The 13,265-nt window shown below is 42.8% G+C and overlaps 1 protein-coding gene across 1 annotated transcript in view; it reads right to left on the reverse strand.

Moving 5' to 3' along the window:
* cux2b (cut-like homeobox 2b) overlaps positions 1 to 13,265 on the reverse strand; it is a 74,808-nt gene that overhangs the window by 44,303 nt on the left and 17,240 nt on the right. Inside the window, exon 2 of the mRNA XM_029511433.1 lies at positions 1,010 to 1,120. Coding sequence (XP_029367293.1) covers positions 1,010 to 1,120 — 111 coding nt within the window. The remainder of the gene's footprint in view (positions 1 to 1,009; positions 1,121 to 13,265) is intronic.

Below are 13,265 nucleotides of genomic sequence, written 5' to 3' on the forward strand. Positions count from 1 at the left end.
CTCGAGCTAACATGAGGCGTCAGTAGTCTGAGGTGGAGAAATTCTTTGAACGCCTATGTTACTTATATTGCTTTAAAAATGCATTAAAATTACTTTTTGGTGCATAATTACTTTGTCATATCACTATTCCTCTGCTAACACAATTTGTGCAAATATTTTTCTGACGCACTGCTGAATCACTGTATTAGTTTCAGCTAATACATGCATTTAGCAGCGAACTTCATCACACAATCAGAGCCTATTACTGCTGAGAAACATATATTTTAATGTGACAGTATGAACAGAAGGGGAAAATTTTAAACATCAGCTCCTGAGCCTGATTTTGATTTGAAGGATTTAAATCCATATTTTAAAATAATAATAATTTAAAAGATATATATATTTTTTCCCCTCAATATGCAGTTGTCCAGTGGTTAGTGCTGTTGCCACACAATAAGAAAGTTGTGGGTTCGCTTCCTGGCTTCAGGCCTTTCTGTGCGGAGTTTGCATGTTCTACCCGAGCTTGTGTGGGTTTCCTCCAGGTACTGGGATTCCTCCCACCGTCCAAAGACATGCATGTATAAATTAATCTGTGGCAGCGATTAAGTGGGCGAGCGCGGGTGTACCCCGCTGAGATCGGTTCCACCACAGTCCTGTTCCTTAAGGGTTTGTATATACATTGTGACAAAAATTTGGAGAAAGTCAATGTCAGTGGCCCAAGACCAAGACAACTTTTTCATCAATTGGTGCATTAACTTTAGAGCGCCACACCCCCACCCCCGACCCCCATTTACAACAAGAACTCTGCATTTAAGGAATAACTGTACGACTGAACAAGGAGGCGTGGGAGGAGGAAGGGTTAGCCCTGCCTGCTCACAAGTGATATGTATATGTTGCATATACCTTTTGCGCAGGGACTTGTGTAGCAGCGGTGACACAGACAGTACAGTAAGTAGGTGCTGAAGTGAAGATGAGGAAAACAATACTTGGATTTATAAGAAAACCTGGCGGGCTGGGGAGCTGGACTCACCTCAGGGACATTTCTCTTGAACTCCCTGCTCAGCTCTATCAGGTGCTTGTGGGAGTGTTCACTCTCCTCCTGTCGACCAGCCAGCTCAGATGCCACAGAGTTTAGCTCCTTCTATGCAAACACAAAAGAGAGACGAACAGTCAGAAGAAGGGAGTGGAGAGAGACAGCACTTTAGGGAGCCTGCCAATGCTCATCCAGTAAAGCTTAGAGTGTACATAAATAAAAATACACTGCTGAATATTAACAATGTAATCCTTCATGATCTCACAGCAGTAATACTTACAGCTAGCCCTGGCCCATAAATAATTAAGCCAAAATAAATCCAATGCCTACAGTAGCAGAAGGCCTTTTAGATAATCAGTATTTGAAATAATCAATACGCTTGCAACAGCTATAGAGCGCCTGTAAGGGAGTGGGGCAAGAGGGAGGGGCAGAGACAGTGAGAGTGAGAGTGAGAGAGAGAGAGAGAGAGAGAGAGAGAGAGAGAGAGAGAGAGCGAGAGAGGGAATGGGGGTGTGAGTCATGTGTCGAGACCCAATAACCTGACAAACATCCTTATAAACCAATAGAGCTTCCTCCTGTGTAAGGCTGTTTTTTAAAGTCCAGCCAAAACCTGATTCAAACACACAAACACAATGCCTGCTGTAATAATTACAACAGGTCAGAACTATTTTCAGCCCCCCCCCCCCCCAAATCTCTTTTCCCATCGCCTGCACCAATCTTTATATTGATCCCACACTGATTAAATGCCAGCAGCCCCTATAGCTATAACCAAATTATCCTCTCACTACAACAGCCCTGATCGCTATTCCATTAATGTCTCTGCATATTGGCTGTTTTCATGTTTGTGTTATACGAAATGAGAGCTCCACTCTGGCAACATGTCTGATCCACTATTCAGAGCTGTCTGTGTTGCAGGCCCCTCATCAGAACCTTGCATTCATGCTGGACTTAGCTGCACCACATGCCATCTCCAAATCCAATATTATCGATCAGTCATCCAATTCTTGGCTTTTTCAGCTAACAGGAAAAAAAAAAAAAAGAAAACAAATTCAAACTCTGCTCCCCTGTATGGAGCAGTGCTGTACCAAACAACTATACATTCACCTCCTCTTCACTTTAACTTTGATTTCTCCTAATTTACGAGGGTCTCCTCTTGCAACTGCTGGGTTAAAATATGAACGTGGAGTAGGGGATTCAACTATAAGTTTGAATTTAGATATGATGCCAGGAAATTAAGTTGACTGTGTTTTCATTAATCTGCACTCTTACTTCAAGGCAATTTAATAAATCATAACACACACCCAAAAAAAAAAAAGTGAAAGTGAAAATGGAAGGATGAGACTTTAGTGGTGGCCTCGTGAGATTGCTGCAGCCTGTCGGTCAGAAGTATGCAGTTAATTGAAGGTCTACTGGTTCAAGTCCCTGGACTGTAGAGTCAGAAAGTGGCCTACAGTAAATGGAACTGAGGGCACAATGTGAACTGAGTTTCTTCATTAAATACTGTATAAACTAAGTAATACATTTCAACCAAAGGATTCAATAGGTTTAAATGATACATTGGAAACAAATCTTCCAAAAGATGTTTAACTTACTGTTACCATTCAAAATAATGAACCTTTTGCATTGTGTCGTCCTCACCCATGTCAGTCCAACCTAAGTTACTTGCGATGTGTGAATATAGTGGTCTGCAACGTCAAAAATCATACATTCACCAGCATTCCACCTTCCTAAAAAAGATTATGCTTTGTTCATTATTGTCCCATAAACAATCTTTGTTTAAAACTGTAAAACATCTCTAAATACTTACAGACGTCTCTGCTATGTGCACAGTGGCCAGGACACTGATTTGCCTGGTAGGCCACTCACACCTAATATGCTTGTGAGTGTATGTTAGTTTTTGAATGGGTGAAGGAGGCAAATAGCTTTGTGATTCACGAATGCTAGCTTTGTCTTTTTTCTCACCAAGACATGCTCCAATTCCTATTTGTGACAAAGAGAGTTCAATTTCTTGTTCCCACCACCAATTCTTATTCTAAAAATCACAGGTTATGCAGTTGTGCAAAATGTGTTATTCTCGGTAAATCATACTGTCACTGAAAAAGTCCATGGCTGTACAGGATAAGGCGACAGGACAGCATAAGTTCCTTTTAGGCCTTACAGTCCATCTGGGATGAACCTTCCTGCAGATTAGAGAGGGCTTTCAGAAGCCGTCCAACCTCCCCTAGATTCAAATGGCCCCAGACCAGCTAATCTTGCCAAAAGAAAATTCCTCTAGAAGTGACTGAGTGGATTTTATAAGTACTTAAGATGTAACAGTGAGGAGATTCTAAGTCCGCTAGTGGTTGAGAGGCCTCAGAGTTAGACATGGGTTCACTTGTTATTGCGGCAGTTATTTTCAAAGCACACCCACAGTTTCTAGGCCATTATAAGGAAGGGAAGCCTGGGCAACAGCCCATCAAATGAAACCTCCTTTCTGTCTCTCAGAAGAAGTGAAGCAGAACACACTGTTTGCTGCTGTGGTTGTCTAGCTCGGATTGATCATAGGAGAAATTCCACAGTGTTTGGCAACTATCCCATGAGACAAAAGATACGAAAGAAAATTTTTCATCCGCTTCCTAATCAGACATGATCGCTTTCAACCTACAAATAGGGCACCTTTGAGATCCAAAATTAATTCATTTTCATCCATTCGGCTGAGCTTCAACCTCCATCAAATTATTTACATATTGCACTGCAATGTTGCTTCTATTGTTTTGACCACTTAAGAAGTGGACAGACAAATATAACTGGCTGCATGCCGAAGAGCTTCTGGATAATCATTTGACAGGATTTAAAAAGGACTATTTAGACCAAATTTCCAATGTGTGGCAGTCAGGTCAATACAGAGCTCCTGTCATTAAGCTTCTGCCAGTCAACATCCTTGCCATAATTGAGGTTGAGGAGACTGAAGCTGTCACTGTGGCCGGATGGGCCTGAAAGGGGGATTTTCAACATGGAAACCATTTCTGGTAGCAAATGTGTCTAATCTGTTAGAGGACATCTGAATCACAAACAAAGGCCAAGAAACAAGAAGCTTGTTGGCTTCAACAGCCAAGACCTGCAGCCTATTTGCAGCCAGGAAAAAAGAAGAAGAACAACAACAACCCCCCCCCCAAAAAAAAAGACTATGAATCATGTACCTTTTGGTGAACAAGTGTAGGCACCATTCCTATCACACTGAAGAACTGTAACATGGATCTTATCAGCATTTGTAGCGGATGCCTCTCACAGAGCTATTTATACCAATATATGATTGAGACATCTCAAGTTTCTCAAGTATACTGCTGCCAAAGGGGCAGGGAGTGGTCCTTTCACATTTGATTTCACGTACAGATGAAATAAGCAAGGCAAACATCAACAAATCTGTGAAAAAATTTTTAAAAAAGCAAGAAAGAAATGTTGGATGGTAGGTAATGTCCATTTTCAATGAGGAGGGCGAGCAAAGGGTAACAAGTCTAATAATCCAATCCCGCAATGATCTGCAAGGAAAAAAAAAAAAAAAACCCGTTGACAAAACCTGGAGAAGAAGAGCGTTTTATAACAATCTGCGCAAATGTGAATGTTTTAAGTAAACTGCAGGACTCCCTAACACATTGTCTCGGAGAAGATTTGACATTGATTTATTAAACCTAGCTTGTCTTGATTACATCTGTAGTGGTAAGCTATTTTCTAGCCTTTGACAAAGACAACCCGTGGTGGAAAAATGTTGACAACTAGGGAAAAAAAAAAAAAAAACTGTCAAGGTACTGCAATGAGTTAGACTAAGTCAAAATCACTATTGTGTGCACTGGGCTTGGATAGCACAAATTAAAGAGGAAAAAAATAAGGAGGAGAGTGGGGAAAATGCAGATGGGGTATTATTTTTCTTTTTGTATCCCATCTAATTGCAATCATAGGCAGATGTCTCAAAGTGTGACAGCATCAGCAGAATTGCTGCTGAGAGCACAGAATCTTTGTCTAAAAATAATCAGACATTCTGTGTGCTGCTGTTTGTTATAATGGTAATCGATGCTCGGAGGCTTTGAATTCCATCAATTTATAGATCCACTCTGTTCTGCCTGGTGACTGCACTGCCTCGCAACCCCCACCATATTTGCACACCGACGCAAAAATACACACACTCACACGCAAGGTCTCGCACAAAGAGCAGGTGGGCACACACAAACACACGTAGCATGCACAGAGACGCACAGGTGCTGACATACGCGCACAACGTTGCGGTGAGGCAGAGCAGGGACCTGTGTGTGATTAAGATAAGTGTAGTTTCCTTTCATACATTTCTTATCGCCTCCCATTCTCTGTGGAGGCACAAGATTGTCCATAGCTGCCTCAGATTAGCCCCGCATCTCAGACGCCACATTTTAGAGGGGGGACTGATCAATAAATCAAATTGCCACAATCAATGGCCTCAGTCACTGCAGTCTAGTCTGGTCTCAACATTATTACTGGCAACCCCTCCCTCCCCCCAACCCTGAGCTACTAAGGGAGGGAGTGGTTTTTGTGTAGGTGGGGTGGAGTGGTGTGGGGACATTGGCGCCTGTCCATATGAAATATCCAAAACAAACTCTTATCTGGCCTTCTTTCGCTGAGCATTCGTTAAGGGGCAGACTCAGGTTGGTGCGTGTGTGTGTGTGTGTGTGTGTGTGTGTGCACGCGCATGTGCTTGTGCTAGACCATCCAGACAGAAGAAGTGTGGGAGGAGCCTCTGACCTCCATGACCCAGCACTCAGAACATGAAAGGAGCATGCTGCCCCTGACAGGGTGCACTGGAGTGCTGCTATCCTTCCATCTGTTTACCACTGACTGCTGCCCCTCCATTTTTACTCCAATTCACACCACCCTCACATTATTGTTAGACCACACCACACCTGTGTCAAACATCATTTACCTCCAATATGATGATTCACACACTACAAACTGCTAGTTGTTTTTTTGTTTGTTTGTTTGTTTGTTTCTCTTTATTAATATTTTAACACCTGTATTACTAGCAATGTTTGTGGGCTTGCAGGGATAAAATTATCTTCTAATTTGCATCACAAAGTATAAAATTGAAAGAATGTTCCAGAAATAACTTATCTTGCTTTGCTACATTCTTGAACACTCTAATTCACCTTACAACCCCTACGTAAGGTCCTGATGTCTGGGTTGGGGACCCATGACCACACAGATTATTCGCACAGTTGCAGCAGACACTGACTGCACTCTGTAGAAATACAAACTTAAAAAAATAAAAAATAATCACATTTCATTTTGACACTTCTCTAAACTCTGGACTGGTAAGTCTGATAAATCATCCAAAATAATTAATCCCCAGTCAGTCAGGCTGTCTTCAAACAGCATGTTAAATCTTACAAAAGGAAGGAGAAGCGTGTAAGCATTACAACCATCAGCAAAAGGTGTGACTGGTGTTGTCAGCCATTATTTGTCATACCCTGCTTCATTTAGTGAGTTTTTAGCGCCTGATGCACCAGAGCACAGCCCACTTGTCAACACTTCCTTCTCTATAATTCCAAAGTGCTCACTTGGACACACATGCACCTACATTTCTTATTGGTTGCTGATGTATAGCTAAACATCTGATCAGAGAGGCGCTGATTCCATTTATTTTCAAATCTTATTGAAAAGAGATCAGGAGGTATCATGAAAACATTATATTACGACCCTTTCAAAGCAACTCCATATCCACTGTGAATCCAATGGATAACTTTAAATGTCGTCTGACTAGAAATGGCAAATCATAATCTCTGAAAGAATGCTCAGAATGAAAGGCAATTACAAAACCTTATTTATCACTGTTAATGCTGATCATTGTTCTGCTCCTTTCAAATTCTGTGGTTACAATCAAGGTGTCTATTGTTATTGTGTGGTACATGCCAAGTGCCTAATTACATAGTTTCATGAGTCATTAGCAGGCTCTGAGTTGAAACCTGAAGATATGATAACCTCGGCCAGCCAAAAATGGACTTGAATGAAGATATGAACATAGCAGCAGCAACTGGGAGGTTTACCTGTTAGCCAGGAGCAAAAAAAAAAATAAAATAAAAAAATCCAAAAAAAAAAAAATCAGTGTGGCAACAGTGGTAAACTTGAGCAACGAAATTGGGAACAAGCTTTGTTTTTGTATTTCTTTCATAGTGGGAGAAGAAGATTGCACCATGAGGAGGGCTCATCTCTGTGAAGCTTCACCATTGAGGTCAGTAAGTGGGAAGGGAGGAGGACTCCATACATGCAGCCATCACCGCAGTGGCCCACTTTCACCTGAAGCGACGAGCTGCAGCAATGCAACATAGCTAACCCGCAATTGTTTATTCTCTCTTAAGAAATGTCAATCTGTTCGCTCTCAGGTGTGCTGCTCTTCCTCTTGTTTTTGTTGTTTTCTCCCCCCACTCTCTCCATTTTCCCTTGTCGATTGCAGCGAGATCAAAGTGACGCCGCTGGAAGAATCTGAATATTTCAGGTGTGGAGATAGGAATGTGTTTCACACCACCTGTGTAGCGCTGCAAGAAAGGTCCCACCTCTCACTCAGACTTGGTTAGTAGGGCCCCTGGAGCCTGGCGACATAAACCTGGGGCACCTGTCTGAGAGAGAGGGAACATTCATTTACCCTCCTTCTCTCTATCATACTTTCATTTTACAGCATTTGAACCAAAAATAAATTACTCTAAATAGAGCGGTGAAAGTGGGAATAAAAACGCTGCTGACAACAAGGAGCTTTTAGTGTCGTCACAAAGGTTTGAAGATATGGAAGACACCTTCCTTTACCACAGAATAGGAGCAACCATTTGAAAGGGCAGTTTATGCATGAACCATTTTTTGTCCTGTGCTGCAGCAGGAGGTAGCTCTCAAATCTGAGTGATAAACCTGGTCAAGAGGGTGGCCAGGATTATTTTCTGCCATGAGAGCACACCGTGTGGAGCAGGTCTGTCAGTTAATTCTCATCACATCATAAGGGCTGCCATTTCTGCACCAAAGCAAATAAAAAAGTATCCCCAGTTCCGCATAAGCCTTAACAATTTGAGATCTCTTCTATCCTTCAAGGGCCATGTGTCTTGACACGTGTGCGTGTAAGCGGTTGTGCAAGCATGTGAGCATGTACATACACACAGGTCGGGTGTGGAACAAGTTACATGTTACCATTTCCCAGCCACATCCCTCAAAAGGGCCATAAAGTCTTTACAGCAAATTCCTTACATTCATCTGTGTCAGAGCACTTGGCACACATTAGGCATTTACATGGAAGGAAACACAATCTATTTGATGCTACACTGCCCACACGTCCAGAGCACTCCTCCCCACACTGGAGATTCACAGTGTTTAAGTTCCATTTCATAGTCTGAGCAGGCAGGCAGACAGGAAGACGAGCACAGCGGATGGACTCCATTTTTGAATAGATCCGTCTTTAAACACTGGACTAAATTTAATCTAGAAAGAGTCGGTGTGAGAGGCCCTTGCATTGTGTCACTCAAGATATTTGTTTGTATTTATTCTGAAATGTGTGATTGATTTTTGTTGTCTCAGTTGTACGCCATCAAACAAAAAGTCACATAATTCTTTCTCAGCTGCTGCTGCTCCACATCTTTTAATGAGAACAAGTTGAGGTTAATCTAGGGAGCAGGTTGTAGTCTTTGTAAATGTCAGATATAAGCCTGATGGCACAGAGCGGATGTATGACTTGGAGGTGCCGCCCCACACACACACACACACACACACACACACCTTCTCACCACTATCACGGACCAACCCCAGCACAAAAACCTTATTAATCAATTGATTTATTGCCATAAATAAGGGGCAAGGTTTTGATTGTATCAGCAATTCATGAAATCAATCAATTAGTCAGGTTCTAGCAGCCTAATTTAGCAAAGAAAGATGAATGCTCAACCACATCATCCATTTGGTTGTCTGTTTACCCATCAAACACTGCTGCTGTTGACTCCCAAGCCCAACATGCATCCTTTTATTGATTTCAACAGATTAAACTTGCAAGGGAATCAAAGGACAGTTAACTGACTGGGAATAATTCTGCCTTCTTCATTTGTAGTGAAGTGTGCTCTGTGCTCTCCTTTGATAGCATTACCTCGCATCATCAAAACAACAAACTGTGTAAACATTAAATTCCGAGCACAAAACTGTTATGAATGATCCAGCAGTGTGAAGTGCCAGTGATGCTTAGAAGTGGCTGAAATTCAGGGCAGAATGGCGCAAATCATTCATTGTGATGTCAACCCTACCTAGGTTTATATGGCAAGACAAGTGGGAGCGAGGGGGGCCATGAGGGAAACAGATGGATGAACAAACTGTGGAAAAACATATGTATAATGACATATTTGTTTCATATTTTATCCCAACTGTGAATTTCAATCCACACTGTGACACCAGCTGCTTTGGTCCAGTGCTTCCCATCTGCAACTCTGTGTCAGGATGTCTCCCATGACTGGCTAGGAAACTTTGGGGACGACAAAAACCCGTCAGGAGCAAGTAGAGCACGACAGAGTGGGCTGTTGGAGCCTCGACATGCTTCTCCCCAACCGGCAGACTACAGTGCTGCCGTGCAGGGGAAAGAACACCAGTGGGCCACCTGGGGAATATGCCTGTGTTGGGATTAGAGCCCCACAAGGCGAGGTTGTGCTTCACACCAGCGGACTCTACCATGTTATAGCCCGGGGGGGTAGCCTATCTTTGGGGGCTTTACACTTCAGCCCACTCCATAAGCCTGACCATATAATTAGAGATAAAGACAGAAGGCTTGGCTACCCAACCTAAGTTCTCCCGGCTTCACAAAAGGCTGCCAACCCCTAGACCTCGGAGGAACGCTCCAGTGCTGGTACTACACCAGAACTTGTGTGAACCAGCGCTGCAGTTGTGCACCCAACCAACTCCTCCTTGGACTACATTTGTAAAATGTTAAAAGCTATGGTGCATGATCATGATTAACTGGCATTCAAACGTCCTGAAGTCTCTACACCATGATATGCAAGAGCACTTCAATTTTTTTTTTTTTTTATTCTACACTTCACATATTATGTCCATCAAAGAGGATTTATATTGTGAAAATTCGTAGGTAAACAATAACTGTGGTAAGAAAGTAATTTTTCTTCATATCTCACTATTCTAAGACATCATTCAGGCAAGAGGGAAAATTTAGAGGATGAGGAGAAAAACTCTCGACTATATTCAAGTAACACAAAATTATTCTATGGAGAGATCCATTATTCATCTCAGATACATTTTTCATTTAAGAGTGGGCTGGATATGAGCAATGATGAATGCTTCGCCTAGGATGCAATTTGTATGTAAAATAACAGAAGATTACAGAATATGTTTTAAGTGCAAATGCAGTTTGTTGCCATATAAGTAGAAAATTCATTGCTAAAAAAAAAAAGTAGGACCTGAGCCCCATGATGCTGCTCATAAAATGACAGCCCAAAGCTAGGACCCTCACCCAAAGGGTCACAATGGGAGGCTTAAGTGATGAACGAGGAAACTGGAGTAGATTTTCATTCATATAATGTAACAGTAACAGTTGGCAATGTGTTTGAAAGGTGGGATAAATAAACTGAATAACTGAGGCTAAGGCTAGAGTTAGACTCATACCCAGCTCAGTGGCACAGTTCCGTCAGCAGCAAGCACAAAGAAAGCATTTGCAGGAACACAGAGATCATTTGCAGACACGCTGTTAGATACACGTCTAATGCTCAAGTTCACACAAACATACTACAGCGTTTTGCTGTCTGCCAGGCATCCACATGTTCCTCTCAGGACGCGCACACTCTCCTCATCAGCTTCCCTCTGTGCACACCGTCTCAATTCAGTGCTTCTCAAAGACACCCAAAGAGTCTTCCTCTTCAGTCCTACAACAAAAATTGAATACAGCTTTCTAAGACAAGACCTTCTCACCACAGAGCATGTAATACAACTGATCACGGGGCTTGCAGGGTGTAGAGGACTGTGATGGGAGAAACGAGCACAATGGGGAGAAAGTATGTGGCCCTCATATCAACATCTCCATGCCTCTGTTCTATAAGCTGATTTCTGAAGACTGAAAGTGAAAGTGAGCTGAAAACGCTAATCACATTTTAGGTGAAAATGCCACAGAGCGTCCAAGCACCTGGTCATCATTAGTTACATGACTGACAGCATTCAGAGGTTAGTGGGTGACCCAATTTATCTGGGTCAGCCACATTGATCTCAGCCCCTGCAATGCATAGCTCTGGGGTCTGGAGTTGTAGTGTCCTAACAAGAGCGCACCAGGTTTTCACTTGGTGTACATGGAAGCAAAAAAGGGGGTGTGTTTATAAGTTAGGCAGAAAATGGAGGATGGAAGAAATCAGTTTATCCACTATTGTGCACACCTTGTGAACCTTCCTTAACCTCAGGGCGATTGCATGACCTGAGGCAAAGCATTACACACTTTAAAAAGACATGAACTTCACAGGAATGGAGTTTCAAGCATGCAATCAATGGGACCACAGATGCAAACATTTTGTGCACAGCCTGTGGAATACCCTTTTTCCTCCTCTCAGGAGTTCAGTGGAACCAGTTTCACTCTGTTATAATGTCAGCAATAATAAAGACCTGCAGCACAAGAAACGATAAAAGAACAAGAATGAGCTGGAGACAGTTTTTAGAGGTGGGCTGGAAACAGTGCAGGGAGTAGGGAGAGAGGGCAGGGTGCGAGAAGTCTGTCAACTTCTCCCTGTGTGCTCCTGTGTTCGCTTGCTTCAGACTGGGGGAGCAAATGGGCCTAGCTCACACTAGCTATGTGAAAATGTCTCTGCTGTCTAGCAGCGCGAGTGGGAATTAGATCTATGGTTTGTAGCCTTCATGCCTTTCCAGACAGACTTGTTCCGGCTCAGAGGCGCTGCCTAATCCGCACCTCTCTCCCGCTTGCACTCCCGGAAAATAGCTTCACACAGCTGCCTCAAACGCCCAACGCAGCAATTCTCATCTGACTGAACTTCCCTCTGCTCTTAAAAAAAAGAAACACTCAGCAGGCCTCCAATAGCTGATTTAACATCCCAATTCCTACCCAAAGCCCATCCTAACCCTCTCCGAAGAGATAAAAACAAGGAAAACAACTACAGCTCCACTTGATCATTTAAAGGCTCCTTTCTCCAGAGAGCGATCCAAATCAAACAGAACAATAGGGGGATATCAAAGAGCAAGGAAGCACCCTGGTAGTGCGGAGGTTAGTGGTTTCTGTGTCTGTACTACTGTCTAGGTATCCCTGAAGGTAGACAGGTGTTTAAGTAACCTGGAGGTGTCAAGCTGCCTGTCCAGCTCTTCCATGATTCTCTCTCTGTTCATCAATACATCCCATCCAACAATTCAGCGTGAACTCCGGTAACAGGTGAGTTCTCGTGTCCAGATCTTAGGCAGGCAGTGCTTCTAGCTGTTGGTGTCAAGGACACAAGGATACCAGATGGATCATCCAGCAAGTGGACTGCTTCTAGGCCAGGAGTCCTATTAGGGTCATGGAGGGTAACCCCATATAATGGCAATACCACTCAGACGAATACTCTCGTCTTGAGGACAGGAAATGGGGAGAGTTCGCACATAAACCAAAGCCTACCTAAGGCTCTTCATCTGTTTCAGGAATACGCCAACCACCAGGCTCTACACTACCATTAAGCCTTGCACTTTTGGTACTTTTGTCCTCTCTCCGTATTACAACGAAAACAAAATTCCAGATGCTCAGATTCGCAGGTCTTCAGCCACAATATCTTACAGCAAATGGTGCTGTAAGAAATACAGTGTTGTTCACAAGAAGTCCTTAGGCAGCAGTGAGAAACAAGTGATATTACAAGAAAAAAAGAATGATTAAAGCCTAATATGGCATAGTAGAGTAGGGAGAGAGAGGTGATTTATCCCTTCACGGCCTTTTGACACTAAATTAAACTGTTGAGTCCATTCCCCCGTGCAAGCTAGTTATCTTTCCAGGCTAATTTAACACTATAATTTACATTCCATATAAAATACATTCTGATGTGGTGCTGTCAAGGCCGTACATCATTTGCAGAGAGTGCTCCAGTTTCAGTGAAAAGGACAGAATTAGATCATATTCATGACGCAATTAAACACTTCAGTGGGAATCGATGTAAAACCGATGAGCCCTGAAAACAATGCATATGGCTGAGAACATTAGAACACATTACCTACCCTTGGAGCCCTCGTTCCACAGACGCAATTTAAAATCCTCCACCACTTCACTCTC

The sequence above is a fragment of the Echeneis naucrates genome, chromosome 9, assembly GCF_900963305.1.
Source record: "Echeneis naucrates chromosome 9, fEcheNa1.1, whole genome shotgun sequence".
Classification (NCBI taxonomy): Eukaryota; Metazoa; Chordata; class Actinopteri; order Carangiformes; family Echeneidae; genus Echeneis; species Echeneis naucrates.